General features: G+C 47.5%; 1 protein-coding gene across 1 annotated transcript in view; it reads right to left on the reverse strand.

The window, feature by feature from the left end:
- The window catches only part of LOC138267129 (putative ATP-dependent RNA helicase TDRD12), a 924,858-nt gene that overhangs the window by 79,336 nt on the left and 820,634 nt on the right, over positions 1–24,888 (reverse strand). The window contains exon 13 of the mRNA XM_069215983.1: positions 19,390–19,488. Coding sequence (XP_069072084.1) covers positions 19,390–19,488 — 99 coding nt within the window. The remainder of the gene's footprint in view (positions 1–19,389; positions 19,489–24,888) is intronic.

Raw genomic sequence — 24,888 nt, forward strand, 5'->3', positions numbered from 1 at the left:
TATGGTCTGGGAGTTTGTCAAACACGAACTCCACAGTTCCATAATGGCTACAATTAAATCTGGGTAGTTTGGTATTAAACTTCTCAGCACAATAAATGCACACTGATGCCAGTTTGGAATTTATTGTAAAATGCACCCAGGGGGCATCTTAGAGATGCCCCCTGAATGCCAGTCCAACTCCTAGTGCTAGGCCGACCAGTTTCTGCCAGCTTGCCACAACCAGACGAGTTTCTGGCCACATGGGAAGAGTGCCTTTGTCACTCTGTGGCCAGGAACAAAGCCTGTACTGGGTGGAGGTGCTTCTCACCTCCCCCGCAGGAACTTTAACACCTGGTGGTGAGCCTCAAAGGTTCATGCCTTTTGTTACAGCACCCCAGGGCATCCCAGCTAGTGGAGATGTCCGCCCCTTCGGCCACTGCCCCCACTTTTGGCGGCAAGGCTGGAGGAGATAATGAGAAAAACAAGGAGGAGTAACCCCAGTCAGGACAGCCCCTAAGGTGTCCTCAGATGAGGTGACCCCTGCCTTTAGAAATCCTCCATCTTACGTTTGGAGGATTCCCCCAATAGGATTAGGGATGTGTCCCTTCCCCTCAGGGAGGAGGCACAAAGAAGGTGTAGCAATCCTCCAGGACAGTAGCCATTGGCTACTGCCCTCCTGACATAAACACCCCCTTAAAATCTAGTATTTCAAGCACCCCAGAACCCAGGAAATTAGATTCCTGCAACCTTCAACAAGAATAAGGTCTACTGACCTGAAAGCCCTGCAGAGATGACAACTGACTTGGTTCCAGCCCTAGGGCCTTTGTCCAGACTCAAAGAACCTGCACAGCGATGCATCTGTCAGGGAAGAGCGACCTCTGAAGCATCAGAAGACTGCCCTGAACCCGAAGGACCAAGAAACTCCGGAGAACAGCTGCTCTGCTCCGCAAACAGCAACAATATTGCAACTTTTCTGCAACTTTCAAAGACCTCACTCTTACCACCGGAAGCGTGAGACTTCACCCTCTGCACCTGACACCCCTGGCTCGAGATCCAGAGAACCAACACTACAGGGAGGACTCCCAGGCGACTGCGACCTCGTGAGTAACCTGAGACGACCCCCTTGGACCCTCACAGCGAGGCATGCAGAGAGAATCCTGAGGCTCCCCCTGACCGTGACTGCCTGAAACAAGGAACCCGACGCCTGGATGGAGCACTGCACCTGCAGCCCCCAGGACCAGAAGGAACTGAACTCCAGTGCAGAAGTGACCACCAGGCGACCCTCTGCCTATCCCAGTCGGTGGCTGGTCCGAGAAGCCGTCCTGCGCCCTGTCTGCACCGCTAGAGTGACCCCAGGGTCCCTCCAATGATTCCCATTGAAAACCCGACGCCTGCTTTGCACAATGCACTGGGCCACTCCTGTGCCGCTGAGGGTGTGTTTTGTGTGCCTATTTGTGGCCCCCCCCCCCAGTGCTCTACAAATCCCCCCTGGTCTGCCCTCTGAAGACGCAGGTACTTACCTGTTGGCAGACTGGAACCGGAGCACCCCTGTTCTTCATAGGCGCCTATGTGTTTTGGGACCTCCGCACCTGACCGGCCGTGTGTTGCTGGTGCGGTGACTTTGGGGTTGCCTTGAACCCCAACGGTGGGCTGCCTCTGCCCAGGAACTTTAACTTGTAAGTGCCTTATTTACCTGTGTGGAGTACCTAGCATTTTATGTATTTACTTCAAATCTTGAACTTATGGTTCTAAATATAAATGAAGAAAATATATTTTTCTATATAAAAACTATTGGCCTGGAGTTAAGTCTTTGAGTGTGTGTTCCTCATTTATTCCTTGTGTGTGTACAACAAATGCTTAAAACTACCCTCTGATAAGCCTACTGCTCGACCACACTACCACAAAATAGAGCATTAGAATTATCTAATTTTGCCACTATCTCACCGCTATGGGGAACCCATGGACTCTGTGCACACTATCTCTTACTTTGAGATAGTATATACAGTGCCAACTTCCTACAGTGAACCACCCGCAAACATTCCCTGCAAACCAGACGGAAGCCAGAGACACTTGCCAAGACACCACCGCCAGGAAATGAGACTCGCCTGATTGTCCCCTTTGTGTCCCACTCAGTCACCTTGTACACCTTGAACTGCCATTGCTCCCCTTCCTATGTCCCCATGGACACTGCACGTCTGCTATAATCAGACTAGAACAATACCCTGGGCTTCCCTCCATCATCACCCCATTATTATTTTAGCACTACAAAAAACACCCTTGGATAAAATTAGACTATTATATAATGTATTGCAAATTTGTATTCATTGAAACAGCTACAACCATTACAAATGAACTGCACATAGAATGAGCATAGAAATAATGACCTGTAGTTGGCTGTTGCGATTACACCAGGAGAATGTGTCATATTACCAACATCTGCAAAATGAATATCCAAAGGTAATAGGGGAAACAAGTGAGTAATGCCAGCATGGCAATTCCACACAGAATACACCAGTCATATAAATGTGAAGTTGCACTGTCTTACCTGTGTCATTGAAAGTACTGACGTATCACCAATGTTCTGTTGTCCACATCCTCATCCTCTGCCTACTCATCCTCACTGTCCTCATGGTCCACTGCTGCCACTGGGGCATCTCCAGTCTCCTCCTCCTGCAGACAAGGTACATGGCGTCTGAGAGCCACGTTGTGCAACATGAGGCATGCCACTACTATCTGGCAGACCTTCCTGGGTGAGTAGCACAGGGATCCACCTGTCAGATGGAGGCACCTGAACCTGGCCTTCAGGAGTCCAAAGGTCCTTTCAATGATCCTTCTGGTTCGCCCGCGTGCCTCATTATAACGTTCTTCTGCCCTTGGCCTGGCAGTCCTCACAGGGGTCAGCAGCCATGATAGGTTTTGGTAACCAATGTCACCTGAAAATATTGAGGGACAACATTTAGCCCCACACTATCCTATAAGGCCAACACCATAGGCATACACCAACATATATTGGATGGGAACCAGGGCTCACCTATTAGCCACACCCAGTGCCACTTTAGTTGGGACATCACATTTAGGATGCTGCTATTCCTCAGGACAAAGGCATCGTGCACCAACCCAGGACACTTAGCACTGACGTGGGAGATGTACTCGTTTGCCAAGCACGCCATCTGCACATTCATGGAATGGAAACTCTTACTATTCCTGAACACTTGTTCATTCTGGCGGGGGTGAGGAGTACAAATACAATGTGTTCCGTCAACAGCACCAATTATATTGGGGATATGTCCTTTTGCATAGAATCCAGCCTTCACAGTGGCCAAATCCCCAACCTGGGGGAAATCAATGTAGCTGCACATGTTTTTTATCAGGGCAGTTAACACTCTTGTTAGCACGTTTGAGAACATTGGCTGTGACATTCCTGCTGCCAAGCCCACTGTCACGTGGAAAGAACCAGTTGTCAGGAAATCGAGCACTGATAGCACTTGCACAAGTGGGGGGATCCCAGTGGGGTAACTGATAGCTGATATCAGGTCAGGCTCCAATTGTCCAGTCTATAGGTGAGTATTATGTGCCTGTCCTCCTGAGTAGCCAAGTCCACCAGGGGTGTGTACACAGGGGTATGTCTCCATCTCCTATTCATCTGCAGCAGTAGGTATCTAAGGGACACAAGAGTGAGTAGGCTGTCACAAACTGAACAATGGAGCCACAACAGCAGTCCGCAATGTGCAAACATGTTATGGGACAGTGTAATTAGTGAGGTATGTGCCTATTTATCTTGCAACGCAGCAATAATCGATAGGCCTGTTCCCCCCCCCCCCCCACCTGAAATGGCAAAACTGATATAATGTTTGGCAGTGGGTCAAAATGAACACTTCACCTACCCCTATCACCTGTTACAGTAAAAGTAAAGCAAAAATGTTATCATTCAACGTGTGCACTTATCACAGCACCTGCCGCCAAAGTGCCAACCCCAGGGGGATTACAAATGGACAATATTTTGATAGTGCACTGCGATGGGCTCTAGGTTTGCTTCTTCCTATGCCTGCCTTTTCATGGGCTGGTATGAGAGAGACAATGCATGGGGCACACATGCATCACAATGGACTGACTCAGTGTTTTTTTGGGGAAGATATATTGATGACATCATCTTGTGGAAGGGAACTGAGGAACAACTATTAGCATATCACTGTTTTCTTAATGATAATCCGTAAAATCTTCATTTCAGCCTACAATACAGTAAGGAACGGATAGATTTTCTTGATATTCAATTTTACATTGAAAATGACAAGATACATAGCACTTTGTTTAGTAAGTCCACAGATTGTAATAGTGTCCTTCTTGCTAATAGTGCTCATCCAAAATCAGTCATTAAAAACATTCCGTTTGGCGAAATGGTTCGCATAAGACATAATTGCAGTACTGGTGACACTTTTTCTGCTCAGGTCACTCAAGCCAAACAGAGGTTTAGAGATCGTGGGTATAATGAGAATATACTGAGGAATGCAGAAAAACATACTGGGACTGTAAAGCGAAGCACTACACTTGAAACCAATAAGAACAAAAGGAATGACAAGCTTAGGCATTTGTCAATCAATACTCCACATTGAGCAATGATATTTATAAGATTCTTCATAGGTACTGGCATTTTTTGATGCAAGTCCCTAGTATTGGCAAGTTTTTGACCAGGAAACCAAGGATTACTTACCGGAGAGGTTGTACTCTCAGAGATCATCTGAGTCCTAGTTATATCACCACAAGTAGAACGCCGACTTGGCTACCAACAGGTCCGAAGAGGTTTGTTGTATGTCATGAATGTAATGTCTGTAGTTTTGGTGCTGACAAGCTAAAAAACGTTTGCTATAATACTGGCAAAAGATATGAAATTAGATATTTTATTAATTGTAAAACAAAGTATTCTGTCTATACTGTTTGCTGCAATTGTGGCAAAATCTACGTGGGCAGTACAATCAGGCCCCTTAAACTTCAGATACAGGAGCATATTTGTGCTATAAAAAACAAGGATATTAGATATCCATTGGCACTTCACAGGATGGAATAACACCCTGATGATGGCAAGATCTGGTTTCATGGGGTGGATCAGGTATCACCCAACTTGAGAGGGGTGACAGAGAATTGGCCCTACGGCGCAAAGAGGCGGCGTGGATTTGCCACCTAAGGGCCGTGGATATGGGTCATAATACTGATGAGGAATCCCATTATTTTCTGTAGTTGATGGTGAAATAATTTGTTGGGGTTTGGGTATTATGCTTTGTGATTTTATACAGATACAGTGGATGTCTTTATACACTGGCTCTCGTTTGATGGCATGATCATATTTGTGTTTTTTGGTTATTAAAGTTACTTAAGGTTTTCCATGGGATACAAACACGTTCCAAGAAGAACTAGTAGCATATGAGCTGGTAAATCCCACTACTTCTAGGATATCAGCAGTTTTTGATCATGCAATGCAAGATGAGAGATTGGTTATTGTCAATCTGTCTAATCATACACTTAATGAAGATGAATTTGCAGTTCTAAGCAAGGACTTGGGCTTTTGCCCTACACAAATGAATGACCCGACTAATGTGTTTGTTGACTTGTTTTTTGGTTATTAAAGTTATTTAACGTTTCCCAAACATATATTTGTTTCTTGGAATATTTCGTTGTTATTTGCATAATATTTATCCTTTTGGGACCGTTGGTGTATTTTTTCTTGATTTTGAGTATAGGATTATTGTTTTTCCCCGATTTTTGTTCTTTATTATAATTTTTATGTTTATTCTCTTGTTTTCTTTTTGGCTCATAAATTTATTGGATCATTGATATAGAATACTAGTGAGCGCTACACTTTTTTAACTGGAAGCACTATCCTTATACTCTAGTCACCATTGTTAAGCGGTTATTCTTTGCCATTTTAAGATGGCCGCCATTTTGGTGTGTTTTTCTTTGCACGCCTTTAAGCAGTCTGGTCACCATGGAAACATGCGCATACGATGGACCTATCGGAGAGACAGGCTCTGTTTATAACTGTAGCATTGATGCTTGCTCGGTTTCACTTGCCGTTACGGCATGGAACGCTATGGTCGTGCTTACATGCAGACGTAACTTAATCTGCAGAGGTAAGCAGTTGTCACACGTCATTTTGGGGTGAGATTATTAATATAGATACATGGGCAAAATGACTGGTTATTCTTGTTCCACTGCCCATAGCTATTGAAATATAAAAATTACATACACCATCGGTGTGTAACGACGGTGGTTATTGCGCACTTTCCTACAGTTTTAGGAACTTTTGCTATATATTATTTGTCATTAGGTCTTGAGCGTTTGGTCTTTGTGTTATTTGTTTGTTTTGTCCTTCTGGTAGGTTTGGCCGGTACCTTGGCCATATCTTTATGCCGTGGAACGCTACGGTTGTGCTCATATGTGGCCACAATAAATTCTGAAGAGGTAAGCATTTGGCATATGGCATTTGCGGCAAGATTATTATTATAAATGACATGGGCAAAATGACCCGTAATTCCTATTCTGTTGCCCACAGTGGTCAAAATATGAAAACCATATACACCATTGGTGTGTAATGGCAGTGACTATTGTGTGGGTGTTTTGTTTACTATGAGCAACTTCTGTTATTATTCTTCAAGCGCTCGGCCTTGGTACTAGTTGTTATTTTCTTTGTTTGCCTTTCTGGTAGGTTTGGCCGATACTTAGGCCATATCGTATGAACAATATTGATCCTGATATTCATTTTGGTGACAACCATAAAAGTTATACACGTGCAAGGTACGAATTTTCCATTTCATTAGTTAGGGTATTATTATCTATGCCAAATTGAGGGTTAATATATTTATTAGGTATTGGTATGCATTTATACATATCTTGGTGGGCTCATCTAACATTATGCAATTAGTGTTATTATGGATTGCAAAGATTGCTATGGGAATAAATATTGGTGTTTTTCTATATTTAACTATTGATAATGTTGAAATTATAATTTTTTTTACTGTCAGTCATGGCGTTAGTGTTTTATAATTTTATATGTTTGATGTTATATGTACGTATATATATTATGTTTTTTCATGGTTAATGTTTTTTGTGTTTAAATTCTTTTTGTCTTTGGGTACATGTTTATGTATATATCTGTAACTAGATGTGAGGGGAAGCAACAATTGCTGTTTTCCTTGTCATATATTTATTTTTTTACATATGTTTGCTTTATTGTGTAATATGGATGTGAGTGTCCCTTGCCTTTTTTTTCCCCTTTTTCTGTTATTGTGGATCATGTTGGTTTTTGCACTGTTAAGGATGGCTTGATTTTTCTTTATCTTTTTAGAAAAAGAGCACTTTTTTCTTTTGTATTCATTTAATATACTTTTTATCATATTGAGGACATTATTTCCATTGTATTACAGCCCTGAAGAAGTCCTGTGTTGAGGACGAAACGTGTTGGCTGAGGTTTTTTATTAATATGTTTTAAGAAAAAGTTTAATAAAAGAAATACAACAATGTGACGTTATATAATTTCTGGAGTTTTATGATATATCTAAATGCGTGGTGCACTATCAAAATATTGTCCCCCCCCCCGAAATGGCGACCACCTGTCCTGTGTGTAGGGACAGGTGGAAGTGAGGTAATGCCGCCGACGTTGTGCGCTGTGGCAGTAGGCGGTCGTGAACCACCGTGCAATTCCTCATTGGATAATATCGGGTCTTATGCAGTACAGTGGCCAATGGTGATCTACGCTGACGGTGACAGTATGAACCGCCGCGGACGTGACTGCCATTTTCTGTCTGATTCCTCACTTGTTTCCTGACCTTCCATAGGAGAGAACCTTCACTGCATGTGTTGCTGTGACCTGTGACTGGAACCTACCATGGCCGTGTGACTGAGGAAAGGGCCCCAGCCTTAACTTCTGAGAAGTTGGAGCGACTGGTGGATGGGATCCTACCCCAGTACGGACTGCTGTATGGGCCTCCAGACCAACAGGGGAGTGCACCTTGTGCACAATGCATGTGGTATGAATGCATGGAGTTGTGTGTGAAGGCCTTGTGTAAGGGGGGTGGGTAGATGTCCACTTGGCGGTGTACATGTTGTGGCCTGGGCTATGTGTGTCTCAATGGTGATGCAAACGGGTATGGTGGGCCATTTGTGTGACAGGCTGGACTGTTTGTCTAATGGAGTTCTCCTGTATGTATTACCTCTGCAGGTCAGCGCCCATCAAAAGAAGGGATTATGGCGTGCCATCGCCAAGGAGTTGCGAACCCTGGGGGTCTATGGCAGACGGAGCACCGAGTGTCGCAAACGGTGGGAGGACCTGAGACACTGGTCATGGAAGCCTCCGGAGGCCCAACTGGGGATGGCCTCCCAACGAGGAAGGGGTGGCGTCAGACCCTGACCCCCCCCCCGATGGCCCGCATACTGGCAGTGGCCTACCCTGAACTGGATGGGTACTTGAGGGCATCACAGCAGCCACAAGGGGGTGATTACAGAGGCTATCATTACAACTTACAGCTGGTGGGGTGGTATCCGGGTGGTGGTTGTGTGTCCTTGAGTGCCCGCAGGACAGGCCAGACATAGCAGCATAGGTCCTCTGGCGGCTTAGGATTTGAATGTGAAATACAGCTTACCTAGCTTGTTAGCATTCACTCCTGGGCAGGGCTGCGTGGGTCCCAGGTGTGCTTCAGTTGGCGGTGTGTGTCCCTCCTCATTCCTTGGTTACTAGCCATTTCACTGGTAGTGCCATGCATAGTGCATAGTCCTGTTCCCTGTGTGTGAGGTTGCTGTGTACGCCAAAAGCTGTGTTGGTGCAGTCATTGACCCTGTATGTCCTTTATCTCTCTCTCACCCTTTCTTGTTTTGTCATCCTGTCCTTATGTGCATTAGCATCATCTGGCACAGGACCAGAGGCACCAGCGGCAAAGGGAGCTGCATACACGTCCACAGACGCAGAGACTGGAGGGGACAACACAGACTGATACCCCCTCTGATGAGATCTCCCTGGTGGTGGTGGACACCTCTGTGACCACCCCAGCTGCAGGTACAGCCACCACCCCTGTACCAGCCCCGCCCTCCCAGTAGCCCCTCAGCGAGTTGCCTGTGCCCACTCAGCCAGGAGGGTGGGCATCTCCTTCGCCCCAGGCACCTCAGGCCCTGCCCCAGTGAGGAGGATATTGACCTCCTGTGATCCATCTCTGCAGGGCAAACAACCATTGTGAATGCCATCCAGAGTCTGGCAGCCCAGCTGCAGCAATCAAATGCATTCCTGGAGGGGATTCACTGTGGATTGGCAGCCCGACAGGGATCGATTCAGGCTCTGGCCTCCTCAATGATGGCAGCCATTGTCCCTGTTTCAACCGTCCCCCCTCCAACTTCCACTTCCCAGTCACATTCTCTTCAACCCCAACCTATCCCAAGCACACAGCCAGACGAGCATGCACACAAGCAACACCCAAGAGTGTCACAGGCAAACACAAGCACCACACTTCATCCCACAGGCACTCACACAAACACCATACAGTTCCTAACACCACAACATCCACTATCTCCACTGTCTCCCCCTCCTCCTCCACCTCCACCTCCCACCCAGTTATGTCTACGCTCACACCTGCATGCACTCCATCAATATCCACTACCAGCATCATCACCACACCAAGCAGAACACACCACTGGCAGACACCCCCACAACATCCATGTACAGGTCTCCTGTGTCCTCTCCCACCATGTTTGTCCCCCCCCCACCCCTCCTGAAGGACCCAAACGTCAACACTCAGACACCAAACAGCCATCCACCTCACAACTGCACCCAAATCCAGCAGACATACACCTCCAACAACTACTCCCTCATCATCCACTCCCATTACTCCTGCCTCTTCGCGCCCCAGTGTACCTAAAAAGATTTTCCTTTCCACGATTGACCTCTTCCCTACCCCTCCCCACTTTCTGCACGTATGGGCAGGGTAGCAAGGACCCAGTCCAGCACCTCAGCCAAACAGTCCACTGGCCCAGTGCTCGTGATGGTAGGGAGTCCAGACCAAAAATATTGAAGGGGAAGGAGCCTGTACCAGCTGCAAAGGGGAAGGAGCATTCACCATCTACGAAGAAGGGGAAAGAGCCTACACCAGCTACAAAGAAGGGGAAGGAGCCTACACCAGCTACAAAGAAGGGGAAAGGCCTACACCAGCTACAAAGAAGGGAAAGGAGCCTACACCAGCTACAAAGAAGGGAAAGGAGCCTACACCAGCTACAAAGAAGGGGAAGGAGCCTACACCAGCTACAAAGAAGGGGAAGGAGCCTACACCAGCTACAAAGAAGGGGAAGCAGCCTACACCAGCTACAAAGAAGGGGAAGGAGCCTACACCAGCTACAAAGAAGGGGAAGGAGCCTACATCAGCTACCTACAAAGAAGGGGAAGGAGCCTACACCAGCTACCTACAAAGAAGGGGAAGGAGCCTACACCAGCTACCTACAAAGAAGGGGAAGGAGCCTACACCAGCTACCTACAAAGAAGGGGAAGGAGCCTACACCCGCTACCTACAAAGAAGGGGAAGGAGCCTACACCCGCTACCTACAAAGAAGGGGAAGGAGCCTACACCCGCCAGCTACAAAGAAGGGGAAGGAGCCTACACCAGCTACAAAGAAGGGGAAGGAGCCTACACCAGCTACAAAGAAGGGGAAGGAGCCTACACCAGCTACAAAGAAGGGGAAGGAGCCTACACCAGCTACAAAGAAGGGGAAGGAGCCTACACCAGCTACAAAGAAGGGGAAGGAGCCTACACCAGCTACAAAGAAGGGGAAGGAGCCTGCACCAGCTTTGAAGAAGGGCCCGAGGGCTTGGGTGACTGTTCTGGTAGGTATCCATTTGTAGATCTTTCGAAGCATGCGGAGAGTGTTGAAGCAAGAGGAGGAGATGGCGTTGACTTGCTGGGTAATAGATAATGAGGAGCCCAAGATGAATCCTAGGTTGCGTGCATGGTGGGTGGGAATCGGAGCGGCTCCTAGAGTGGTAGGCCGCCAGGAGTCATCCCATGTGGAGGGGGTGGAGCCGAAGAGGAGGACTTCCATCTTGTCGGAATTGAGTTTGAGGCAGCTGCTCTTCATCCATTTGGCGATAGCCTTCATTCCTTCGTGGAGGTAGGTCTTGGCGGAGTTCTTGGTGAGGGAGAGGATCAGCTGGGTGTCGTTGGAGTATGAGATGATGTTGAGGTTGTGGGATCTGGTGATGTTAGCGAGCGGGGCAATGTAGAGGTTGAAGGGAATGGGGGGAACTCTCTGGGTTCTGCCGGTGGGATAGAAGATGACCCAGTCCAGGGCTCTGTCAAGGATTTCTACATTGGTGAGGCGTGAGCGTAGGGTGTGGTGACAGACTGTGTTAAACGCGTCTGAGAGTTCCAGGAGGATGAGGGCCGTGGTTTCGCCGTTGTCCAGTCTGGTTCTGATGTAGTCGGTGGTGGCGATGAGGGCGGTTTCGGTACTGTGGTTGCTGCGGAATCTGGATTGGGAAGGGTCCAGTTCTCCTCGAGGAAGCAGGTTCGTTGTCTGTTGACAGCCTTCTCGATTACTTTTGCCGGGAATGGGAGCAGGGAGATAGGCCAGAAGTTCTTGAGGTCCTTTGGGTCCGCCTTGGGTTTTTTGAGGAGGGTGTTGATCTCCGCGTGTTTCCAGCTCTCCGGGAAGGTGACAAACTCGAAGGAGCTGTTGATTATCATCCGTAGTTGGGGTGCGATGACGAAGCTTGCTTTGTTGAGGATGTGGTGCGGGCAGGGGTCCGATGGGAGAGCTGGAGTGGATGGTGTTCATGATTTCGATGGTGTTGTCATTGACGGGGGGTCCAGGAGAGCAGGAGGTTGGTCAGAGGTGAATCTATGGTGTTGGTGGTTGCCGGGGGAGGGGGGATCTGGGTGCTGAAGCTGTCCTGGATGTCTGCAATCTTGTGGTGGAAGTAGGAGGCTAGGAAGTCACTGTGGTCTTGGGATTGCAGGATGTCGTTGGCGTTGGAGCTGGGGTTGGAGAGTTCCTTCACGACGTTGAAGAGCTCCTTGTGGCTGTGTGGTTGTACAGCGTCTGATCTTGGCGACACTTTCTTTTGAGTCTTCGGCAGGTTTGCTTAGATTCGTGGAGGTCAGCGGTAAACCAGAAAGCCTTTCTGTTGGTGCGTCTGTTGGAGCGATTCTTGATTGGGGTGAGAGTATTGGCACAGGTGCCGACCCATTGCCTGAAGTTGCAGGCAGCTGCATCAGTGTCAGTGGTGTCGATGGGTGGGTTCCGGGAGAGGGTCGCAATAAGTTGGTCTTCGGTGACCTTGTTCCAACTGCGTTATTTGTTGTGGGTGGTGGTGTGTTGTGAGTTTCTTGAAGGAGAAGTGGATGCAGCACTGGTCTGTCCAGTGGAGTTTGGTGGTGTGGCTGATCGAGACATGACTGTTGGTGGAGAAAATAGGGTCGAGGGTGTGTCCTGAGGACTGGGTCGGTGTCGTGACGAGCTGTTTGAGGCCAAGGTTGGAGAGGATGTCGAGCAGGGTGGCGGTTTTGTCGTCATCGGTGTTCTTGCGGTGGAAGTTTAAGTCCCCGAGGTGTATGTAGTCAATGGATGCGAGAGCGTGTGTGCTGATGACATCTGTAATGGAGTCGCTGAACTGCTGTAGGCAGTTGGGGGGCCTGTAGATGAGGGTCCCTCAGAGGGTGGTAGTTGGGTCAGTGTGGATCTGAAGTGCAGGTGTTTGGTGTTGCTGAGGGTGTCTTCGGTGGTGGTTGTGATCCTGAGGGTGTTCTTGTGGACAATAGCGATGCCTCCTCCTGGTCTGATGGAGTGGTCCCTGTGGGTGATCTTGTAGCCGTCCGGGATGGCTATGGCGATGTCAGGTGCTGAGGAGGGGTTCATCCATGTCTCGGTCAGGAAGGTGACGTCTGGGGAGGCTGATTTGAGTAGATTCCATAGTGCTACTGCATGCTTGTGGACAGAGCGGGTGTTGAGGACATCTGAGATGGTTGCGTTCTGCCTTGGTGGGTGGGTCGCTGGCGTGGAGGCTGGTGAAGGTGAAGTTCCGGCAGAAGAAGTGTCTGCGGTTGGTCTGCAGGGAGGCTTGAAGGCAGGCGGGAGAGCAGCCAGTGTTGAGGGTGCGGTGGGTGGTGGTGTTGTAGTGAAGAGTTGCATGGCGGCGGTGGGGGGACGGAAGCCAGAGGTTCTGGCACTGGGCGCAGTCCAGGTGCAAACGGGCTTGCCTTTGGTGCATCAGCAGGACGCCCGCTGCGCGCGGCCACCATTAAGATTAAGTAGGGAGGTGGGGCGGAGGGGACAAGGACAGCCGGGAGGCAAGGGGGAAAAACGACGCAGGGGAGAGACAGAGAGGTGTGAGCGAAAGTCAGAGAGTGAGAGCAGAGAGAGAAAAACGAGGAAGAGAGTAGGGAAGCAAAAGCAGCACAAAGGGACAGAAGAGAAGCAGAGCAGAGAGCAAAGCAGAGAAAAGGAGGAGAGAGGCAGAAGGTAGCCTAGTAGGAAAACAGAGCTCTCCCGCTAGACACCAGGAATGAGGCGCAGGCAGAAGCCTGTGGGTGGAGGAGGGCCCCGAACTCCTGACAGGGGTCAGGAGTTCAGAGGAGCCAGGGAAAGGGCTCTACTTGCAAGATGGAGCTACAGGAGGGAGTGCAGTGCACTGACCAGAGTGCAGGCACTGAGCAGGAGCCTCCCACAACCAACACCACATTGCAGCCATCAGAGAGTACAGGGTCTGAGCAGGAGCCTCCCACAACCACCACCACTGTGCAGCCATCACCCCCAGCGGACACCATATAGTCCTGCCTGCAAGGGCTGCTTGTTTGGCCTGCCTCCTCCAGAACCAGTGGGAAAGACACCCACTCCAGAGCCCGTGGACCTGCACTCCCCAGGACAAAGCAATAGGCATGTTGCCCCCTCCAGAACCAGTGGGCAAGCCACCCACTCAAGAGACTGTGGCCTTGCACCCACCAAGACAAAGCACAGGGCATGTTGCCCCCTCCAGAACCAGTAGGCAAGTCACCCACTCGAGAGACTGTGGCCGTGCACTCCCCAGGACAAAGCACAGGGCATGTTGCCCCCTTTGGAACCAGTAGCCAAGTCAGCCAATAGAGAGACTGTGGCCTTGCACTCCCCAGGATAAAGCACAGGGCATGTTGCTCCCTCCAGAACCAGTGGGCAAGACATCCACTCCAGAGACTGTGGCCTTGCACTCACCAGGACAAAGCACAGGGTATGTTGCCCCCTCCAGAACCAGTGGGCAAGTCACCCACTCGAGAGACTGTGGCCTTGCACTTCCCAGGACAAAGCAATGTGCATGTTGCCCCCTCCAGAACCAGTGGGCTTGTTCCTGCATCTGGGTGAGGTGCCATCCCCCCAACCCCCAAGGTACCTGTCTATTTTACGATTGATGCCACTGCAGTGTTCTATCCGTATTGGTGCAGGATTTGTGTGGGGCCTTGGACTGTGCCCTGTTGCCATGTGGACCCTTTGAACTATGAACTGGGCAGTGTCCCTTTTTTATACAAGTGTACATATCTGTTTCATGGACAAATCGGAATGGTGATTTTATTGTTGGACTGAATACATTCACTTTCGTCAATTCCTGTTGTCCTTGCATTATTCTGCAGATTTTCATGATCAAATTGTTTTTGTAATGCGTATGGTTGTGTGTATGTCTGGCGTGTGTATGTCGGGTGTGTGTTGTGCGTATGTGCGTCACTATCTTTTTCCTCCCACCCTCCCTTGTGTGCTAGGTGGCTGTACTCACCGTTGTTGTCTTTGCCGGTGTTGGTGTTCCAGGTGGAGCATAACATAGAAGATCATCGGAAAGACTTACAGTTCGGGTTCCATGGCATCGTGGTGCTTCCCTGTGTCTCCTACAGTGAGTCCTCTGACGATTGTGCTCTGTTTCCGCCAGGCTTTTGAAGGCGTTGGTACTGCCCCGGAAAAGGTGGCGGATTCGTGTGTCAAAATATGGTGAGTGGTACTTTGTCTTCCGCCTGGCTGTAGGTGGCTACCGCTGTGGTGACTGTTGTTTCCTTCCTGGCAGTCGGTGTGGTACATTGGTTGTCTTTTGGAGATATTGCCGCCATGGTCATAATCTGACAGTAATTACGGGCAGACGGTTGGCGGTATTACCACCACTTTATCACCCACTGCCAGGGTCAGAATGAGGGCCTAAATCTCTCTATATTTTTTTTATCTATTTTTTAAACATGTTTTTAACTGCAATGTTTTGGCTATTTTTTTATTTTAGCTTTTTTAGTCCAGAGCATTTTAGCCTGGATTAAATTTGCCTTCAATGGCATCATCCTATGGCGTCATACTTGTTCCGGCAATGGGGAGGGTGTAGTGAATTCTATTTTGTTTTAATGGGAAGCAGGAGCTAGTTTAGCCTTCTGGCTTGCAGACCTGTGCCCTGTCACCCAGTGATGCTTCCCACACTTAAAATTGCTCTGTTTTAACACAATTATTTAATTATATCTTTCCACGTTGGCTGTATTGTTTCTAGTTAGGCCAATGTTTTAGTTTCACGTTATCAGTGCCACCCCGCTAAGGTGTCCCTATCAACCGACAAAGATAAACAAACTGTAGGTATTCACATTAGGTACTTTCCCTGTTCATGCCTTCGAGGGAATTGTTTACATAAATTGCTGTCCCAAGCATGTCTTGTTATCTATTGTTTGGGAACAGACTTACGTCAGGGGTCCAAGCAGATCTGTATAAATGCATCTCACAGACAGTCAGAGGGATTCCGACAAGATGGCACTGCTGCTATTGATGCTGCACGTTGCCTTGACGCTGACCCAGTAGTGGTGTTCACACAGAGTCTGAGGTAGAGACCTCATTCTAAGGTAACGAGGGTTGAGGCTCTTCTCATGGACATGGCATTGGCAGATTAGGTTTAACACACTTAGTTCTCTTTAAGTTAGAGATTAGGTTCATTGTGCTAGGGTATTAGGACATATTTCATATTTTCATGTCATTTTCTGTTATTACAAGACGGTGGGGGTCTTTGTACTAATGACTCTCGCTTTCACAATTCTGTTTCTTGCAATGTTCATTAGCCTAATCATTGCAGACCATGCAACTTATCGTAGATTGCAGTTTTGTTAATAAAACCTATTGAAAACTTTACTGCAGCACCTTCATTGCCGGTGTTTGACTGAGACATGTTGTTCCTGTGAGAAAGGGGTCATCTCCGTTTAACCACAATACTCCCTGAGATGTCGCACTCGAGTCCACACGTAAAGGTTGCCACAAATCACCTTTTACTGTTTGGGTTTTTGGTGAGGTGCTGCGTGTGAGCCAGGAGGGTTGGGACGACAGTAGCAACTTGTTGTAGGACTGGCATAGCCACCTACAAACATAAGTACTGTCTTCCTTAAACCAGCAGTCTTGCAGAGAGCAAGAGTCAAACTACAACACTATCGCCCAGGGCTTACTGAATCAGACCAAGTTGGCTTCATACGCCACTGACAGGGAGCAGACAACATCTGTTGTCTCACTCACTTGGTGAAATATCCCACAACATACCCTCTTGCCTCCCCTCGCTTGACGCGGTGAATGCATTTGACAGTGAGCTGCTCTTTATTACAAGTGGTCCCCCACAAAATTGGTCTTGGCTAGGGCATTATATCCAAGATAATGGCATCATACGCATTTTCTACTGCTACGATTCGCGTTAATGGTTGTCATTCGCAGCCCATCCACCTGGAAAGGGCACTACGCAAGGCTGCCCACTTGTGCCCTTACTCTTTGCCGTAGCATTAGAGAAACCAACCACCAAACATAAGCCATAGTGGTTATCCCTTTTGGTGGGCGTCCTCGTATGATAGCCCTGTTTGCTGATGACTTCCTGCTCACTCTCGCCTAGCTTGCGGCCTCTCTCCCGGCAGTGGTGCAGGTATTGACTGCTTTCGAAAAAGCCTAGGGTTTTCAAAATCAACATGACAAAATCTCAGGCCCTAAACCTTAAAATACCGAACTCTGATCTTCCTGCCATGCAGTCTCTAACCCCCTTCCAGTGGGCTTAGCAATCTATAAAATACTTAGGGTTAAATCTAACACCCTACTTAACCTGGACGCCAGCTAACTGGCCGCAATATTGGAGATCTATTCTGGAGGAGCTCTGCCACTGGAAACCATTGCAGGTGTCATGGCTGGGTGCCTTAATGCCGCTAAAATGTCCATCTTCCCGAAAAATCCTCTACCCCTTTTTGAAAACTCTATCTACAGTCATCCCTCAAGATGATATTATTTACCTCCAAAAGGACATACACACCTTTATCTGGAGAGGGGAATGCCCTAGATTCTCAAATTCAGTGTTGATGCTCCCTAGAGACCAGGGAGGACTAGCTTGCCCCAACATCATCAAATACTACTGGGCAGCTAATTTGCACTACTTCGCAGAATGGGTTGTCCAGAAAAAGCATTGGTTTAATTTGGATGGGCGGTGGACTGTTGGCCTCTCGGCCTCTCTGCCTCTCAGGGACCTAGCATGGCTCCCCAAACAAGCAAGACCATAGAGTGCAAACATTGCTATCCCCACAAAAACTGTTCTGGAGATCTGGGATAAAATCGCTCTAAAACGGAGCCTTACTATCTTTGCCTCTCCTAATAAAGCCCCTTGCCCACAACCTAGATTTTATGCAAGCCCTTTGGCCACATTCCTTTGCTTATTGAAGAGGAGGGACAGTGCTGCACCCTTCAGGACCTCTTCGAGGGAGAAATCTTAAAGACCTCTGACCAATAAAAGGGATTTCAATCTTCCTGAGACAGTCAGATTACAATATTAGAAACTGCTGCACTGGGCGCTCCAATGCCAAGGGAGCAACACCACAGTTTATCCTCTTCGAAACTCTTGTTCAGTCAAATGAAGGGACAAGAGGAATGATCTCCTGCACATACCGAATCCTACAGCAGTCCACTTCTGCACACCCTCACAATTACCAAGTGCAATGACACACTCACACCATTGATGGTATATCCCAGAAACTATGGGAACAACCATGGTGCGACAGTCCCAAGATTAATAGAAGCACACCCCATTACGGGACGGCATATAAGGTGATGATCATATGGTACTATACGCCAACAAATCTTCACTCTATATACCCCACCACCTTGCCTCTCTGCTGGCATTGAATTGCAGCACCTGTGGATTTTCTACATATATGGTGGTCATGCCCACGTATCATGAGCTTCTAGAAGGAAGTTCTTAATCACATTAAAGAGGTCATAGGCGTTCCTCCTCCAAATTCTTAAATCATAGTAATCCTCAACATCTGCCCCTTGACGAGAGGCAATAACATACTAAATGGTACTCCATAAGCCATATGCTTGGCACCACCAAACAACTTATTGCCCTACATTTTAGGAAAGACACTTCCCCTCCAACTGCTCAATGGTCTACACGCCTCTGTCATGTCCTGGCAATGGAGCTTCTTTACCGTAAGGTAGTGCACACAGACGCCAAATACGCCCACATTTGGCAACCTCTGACAAACTACTTTACATGACTGGAATGTTCCTGTTTCACCTCACCCAAACTCAAGGCCCTTCAATTGTTTGATTAACAACTACATTGGTATAGAGTCTATACTTGCAGGGGGTGCCAATGGTTCTTCCGCTACTGCCTTCCCTTTCACTTCCACGTTTGACACTTTATTAGTTTCCTCATTTCCAATTCTGTTTATATTTGGTTTATATATTAACCAATTGATGGCCTGCCGATCCACCATCCGATTGATGCCTTTGCAGATTCTAGTGTCTATTCTGCCTTGTTTACTAAGTGATTTTAACATCTGTGACTGGCTGATACACTCATTGCAGGTTATCACGTGTGTTGGATATTCCATCAAGCTGTCACAAGCTGTATTCCATATTATTCTCATTGTGGAAAATATACAGATTAAAAGATGTGAAGTAAAAAAAGGAAACACTTGTGTACAACTGTAGCGCCGTCTTGAATTGACCTAAATTAATGCAACCTGTATTAGTAAAGTACCTACTGCGCGCCTGAAAGGCATAAAAATGTAAACGGATAATACTTGAAAAATAACAGAATACTGGATTGGCAAATACCCGTTTTCTACAAATTGTACTGTAACAACCAACCACTAAAAAGTATGCAGTCCAAAAAACTAAAGAAGGTCTGTGGTATTACAGCAAGCTGAAATTTGGCTACAATGTAGATTTCATATGGTTAGCTATTGATTTTAAACACAACAGGCATTTGGCGATATATCGTAATACGTTACTTGCAAAAAGAAGCTTCAGATAAGGCTAAGCAATCCTGGAAATAAATACATGTGCTCTAAACGAGAAGTCTGAGTAGAGGGCACATAGTTTGCTTTCTTGACACCCATCAAAATCAAATCCACATGCATAGCTGAAAGGGGAAAAAAAAGTTACCATTTTTAACTCTGCAGACAGTGGTGCAACCTCAAGTGTTGAGCATGGCTGAATTCGTTTGCGTAGAACAATGGGCTGCAATAATGACTTCTGCAGCTGCTGGAATAAAAGATAAATGTTTTTAAGGTAGTCGCATTCTTTGAAAATATTCTGTGAGAAGGAAATTTCAGATTCAACATTACAATTAGATCCAGTTAATAAAAAAAGAAGCTCTTGGCACAAAAGAGTAAAACATTTGCCTTCAGTAACCTTTATGTTAAAAACAATAGCTCCCGAAGATTCCTTAACTGAACTATTCCTACCACAGCACCAGACTGTATATGGAAATTGTTCTACCAATGTTGACTTTCCTGAGGACTGTTGCTGCTCAGTGCCACAGCTACCCAGAGCTGAGCTGAGGGTTTTACAGACAAAACATACTAGACCTAAAGAGCTTGTTCAGTATCACATGGTTCAGTTTGCACAGCCACACCATATAATAGACACCATTTACTCACAACCGACCAGAGAACCACACACTTGCAAATTATAACTAGCTATCCTCCTCCAGAAAAAGGAATCACATTTGGCAAAATTGTGAATGGGAGCATTATGGATGGCAGGAAAATTAATAGTTCTCAAAAGAGCAGAGGACGTGGCCATTCCCTAAGGTATAATAAACCCAAATGCTCTCATGGGTGGACCAGTCTGCTTGGTTTCCCAACTACTTTGGGATGGTTTATATGTTCACCATGCTTCCAAGCCGAGAATCCTGAAAACGTAATAACTGGTTATCATCCAGTATGACAGCTTGCACTATGCACATGTAGTGAAAGAATGCTCTATAAAGATCTAGCCTATGAAGACATTCAACATCTTTGAATGGCCGAGGGTGTGGGGCAGAGGATGGGATAGAATATGAAACTCCATTTCCATCTTAAGAAGGACAAGTGCATGACGCTAAGTACAGTCCTGTCCTTAGATGGGGAAAAAAAGGAAGGAGAAATATGAAAGGATTTGGAGCTCACCAAATTGAAACAAGTAAATCCTAGCAACTGCAAAGAGTAAATTACTTTATCCAGGAAGATACTTGTGGCACAAATGTAGTAGCTAGAAATGCTTACCCTTACAAAATGGGTTAATGCTGTATGCAGCCAGTCCAGCTGTTGTGATGTCAGGAAGCAAATACTGCTGAAACATACAGACAAGTTCAAAAGTCACCTTGCTGACAGTAAAACCACTAACACCTGTGCGCGAAAATTAAATGAAGTAGGACCCAAGCGTTCAAGTTTCATGCATGCAAGCTGACAGTTGAGACTGGAAAGAAGAATCTAATGTTGTCCTGTGGGAGGATGTTGTTGTGAAGCACAAGGCACCAGCCAGTGTGCAGGATGACATTCAGTACATCAGGGTGTAGGAAAGTAGCACCTTTCTGGCATAGTTACCTCCACTTTTTGTCTGGTGTCATTGCGTTTAGACTGTAGTACACTGGGATCCTGCTAACCAGGACCCCAGTGTCAATGCTCTCTCCCCTAAATTGAGTTGGTAAGTAACTTTTACACTCGACAATTGGCACACTGGTCCACCCATGCAAGTCCCTAGTATATGGTACTTATTTACCCAGGACATTGGTACACCAGAGGTCCCTAAAGTCCTGCAGCACGCAATGTGCCACCCATGGGAGGCCATGCAAACTGTGACTACAGGCCTGTCATTGCAACCTTTGTAAAATGGTGCATGCACCTTTCACCCTAGATATAACGTTTGTCTTATATCATGGTCACTGCATCCTGGCCCTATAAATCACCCCTAAGGTAGGCCCTTAAGCCCAAGAGCAAGGTGCATGGTTCTCAGAGTGAGGGCATCACTGCCTGAGCAGAGGTGCCCCTACAAACCTCAGACCCCATTCTCTGGACTTTGTAAGTGTGGTGAAGCCAGCTTAAGGTATGTCGTAGATACGGTCAACACGAGATGCCCAACTCCTTAGTGGCTTCACCAAACCTAAACATGTTTGGTATCAAACATGTGCAAATAATGCAACTACACTGATTCCAGTGTTAGCTGCATGATCCCATTCACTCTGGGAGCCTCTGTGGAACTGCCCCCCTCCCCATATCTGCCTGTACAGCCTTGCAGGGTCTGTCTGCCAGCCCGTGCTGCTGCCAACTCCAGACACTGATCTGCCCTCCTGCTAATGAGCCTAACTCAAGCAGGAGAATGCAGAACAAAGGATTTCCTCTAAGACAGAGGTGTGACCACCCCACCTTCAGATATAGGTGTCACTGGGCTGGGGGTGCCTCAGAGTGCGACCAGACTGCTTTGAAGGGCACATTTTGAGCCCCCTTGCATAAACCAGTTTACTACAGTGCAGGAGCCCCTGGCTTCTGCACTGGTACAAAACACAAAGGACACAGGAGAGGCCAGGTCCACCCTAAGGGAGGTGCACAGAGCTTTGCCAGGTGGCCCCTTGATCCTGCAATCTTGACAATAAGATGAGCAGAGGCCCCTGGGAGCATCTGACTGGTTAGTTCAGCTGGGTGACATCCCTGACACCCCCCTCTCCCCCCCCCCCCCAACAATAGGTGGGTCACTGTAGTAAGTGTCCAACCCCTACCTGGGTTACTTATGGCTCCCCTGAGGGTGGGACCCCAGATTCATCTGCAAGACTTTAAGATCTGTCAACAAGTCTCCTCTGCAAGACACTTCAGCAACCTGGAGTTGCCAAGGCTTGATGGTTCTACAGTTCAGCGACCTCCTAGCTCCAAGAAGTCCCAGTCTCCGGCACTATACAGCTCCAAGAAAAACATCTTCTCTACAATTCCTGAGACATGGGCATCTGTCTTTGCTGGGCTGCTGAGGCCTCCCTGCGACTACCTGTGCTGGCTGCCAGAGGGTCCATCTGGGGCCTCCAACCATTGCTGCTGGCGCTCCTGCTTGCTGAGGGTTGGCCCCGATCTACCTGCCAAGGTTGGGTCACCTGGACCTTGCTGGTACCCACAAATACAAACCCCATGCAACACTTCCCTACATTTGCCAAGGCTAGTTGGTGGTCCCGCTGACTACTGACTGCTCTGCAATTCGACGACCGGCGTGGGGCAGCTGGTGGACATCTCCTTGTATCTTCCTGCATCACCTGGACACCACCGTTGCACTTCTTCGTCCACGGTCCAACAGGAAAGCATCTCCAAGAAGGGTGGGCATTAGCCTCCTGCACCGCCTGGGCACCTCTGGGTGGTCTGGACTCTGCATCCTCTCTCCTTAGGTCCTCTTCTTCAGGATCCACACCTGGATTTGACCGACCTAGTCCACAGGTCGCAAAAGCAGCTGGACAACCGAGGTCCTGATTGACTTCAACAGGAGATTCAGACACAACATAACCCCCTATGAACCGGAGTCCCTGGTTTAGGTACTCCACTGTTCTGGGTAGCCCCGGGTGGGGGCACTAGCTAACCTCCCTTGTCCCAATGGGTTTCCTTGGGGGTATTCTGGAAGGGTCCTAAAAATGCCCTATGTTAACCTATGGACATTGACTTAGGGTTATCACTCAGCAAACGGGCGACTGGAGAATCCTACCTACTTACCTTTGGGGTTTTAATACTTCCACAGTCCTAAGGGTCCTTGGGTGGTAGTTTGGGTTGGTTTGCACCCCTGCTCCCAAATAGGGGCCAGTGTTATTTCCTGCCTTTACTTACCTGCTGCAAAGTATATTTTTTATGTTCATATTTCCGGTTAGGAGATATACCAAAGTTAGTTCTATAGTGTGTGTTACAATAAATAAAACATTTTTCTAACACTGGTCTGATTCCATTCTGTATGTACATCACTGACTTAATTGTGTTATGTTTGCAACCGCTTTACACCCTTCTGGATAAGCCTTTGCTGCTCTCTATCGCTATCCTTATGAGAGCTCTGGTTATCTAGAACCACCTACACTCTCACTAAGGGTTGCCTGGACTCAATACAGGATGCCTCACTGTAGGAAGCTGGCTCTCTATATACTATATCAAAATGAGATATAGTATGCACCGAGTCCAGGGGTTCCCCAGAGGCTTGACAGAGGCTGAAATAGATCATACTAATGCACTATTCGTGGTAGTGTGGTCAGCAGTTAGGATTATTAGAGGGTAGTGTTAGGCATTTGTTGTGCACACACACGCATTAGAAGAAGCAGTCACTGTTAGACTTGGCATCCTTGATGTGGTCTCCCCTAACTTTTTGCCTCTCTTTCCCAGGTTGATGATGTACGCTGGACTCTGTTTGTGTTGTTTTTGTCACTCTGGGCACTTTACCACTGCTATCCAGTGCTAAAGTGCAAGTGCTCCTATGTAAAGTGTATGTGTAATTGGCTTTCCCTGATTGGAAAATTTTATTTATTAGTAAGTCCCTAGTACAGTGCACTAGAGGTGCCCAGGGCCTGTAAATCAAATGCTACTAGTGGGCCTGTAGCACTGGTTGTGCCACCAAAATCAGTAGCTCTGTAAACATGGCTCAGATCTGCCACTGCAGTCTGAGTACAGTTTTAAACTGCCAATTAGACTTGACAAGTGTACCCACTTGCCAGGCCTAAACCTTCCTTTTCCTTTTTTCTTTTTTTTTTCTTTTAACATGTAACATGTAAAAGGTGGAACATGTACTATTGTGTTTTACATGTCCTAACAGTGAAATACTGCCAAATTTGGTTTTAACTGTAGCAAGGCCTATCTCTCTCATAGGCTAACATGGGGGCAGCCTTTAAATATTATGAACGTTCAAATTCCCTTAGGGAGCAGATAGAAATATGGAGTTTAGGGTCTCTGAACTCACAATTGAAAAATACATATTTTAGTGAAGTTGTTTTTTAAATTTGGTGTTGGAAAATGCCACTTTTAGAAAGTAGGCATCTTCTTGCTTAAACCATTCTGTGACTCTGCCTGTTTGTGGATTCCATATCTGGGTCAGTTTGACAGTTGGGCTGTTTGCACCTCTCTCTAAACAGTGACAAGGGGAGCTGGGATGTAGTCTGCATATCCTGATAAGCCATTTGTGCTAGGAGGAAGGGGAGGAGTGGTCACTTACACCTGAAAGGGCTGTGCCTGCCCTCACACAATGCAGTCTCCAACCCCCTGGTGTGTGTCTGTGGCCTGGCGTGGGCAAGGCAGAATCTTACCAACACAAGAACATTTTCTTTGAAGTAGGCCCACTTTAAAGGCAAAAAGGGGTATAAGAGCAGCCCCAAAACCCCTCAAAATTAGATCACTTCTGGAATCAAGAGGACCCTCTGCCAAGGAGAAGAGATGGAGAGCTGAGGAGCAGTACTTCCCCTGCCTGTGACAGTGCTTTGTTGGGATATCCTGCAGTTGCTGCTTCTGCCTGTGAAAGGCGACAAAGACTGGACTTTGTGGCATATTCCTGCTTGAGAAGAATCTCCACAGGCTTGGACTGAGCTTGTCCCCTGTTATGAAGTCTGAGGGTCATTCAAAGACTTTCCCTGGCAGCTGGACACTCTGCTGAAACTCCTGCCCTGACAAGTGGTGCCCTAGC

This window comes from Pleurodeles waltl, chromosome 12 (genome assembly GCF_031143425.1).
Source record: "Pleurodeles waltl isolate 20211129_DDA chromosome 12, aPleWal1.hap1.20221129, whole genome shotgun sequence".
In the NCBI taxonomy this organism is placed as follows: domain Eukaryota; kingdom Metazoa; phylum Chordata; class Amphibia; order Caudata; family Salamandridae; genus Pleurodeles; species Pleurodeles waltl.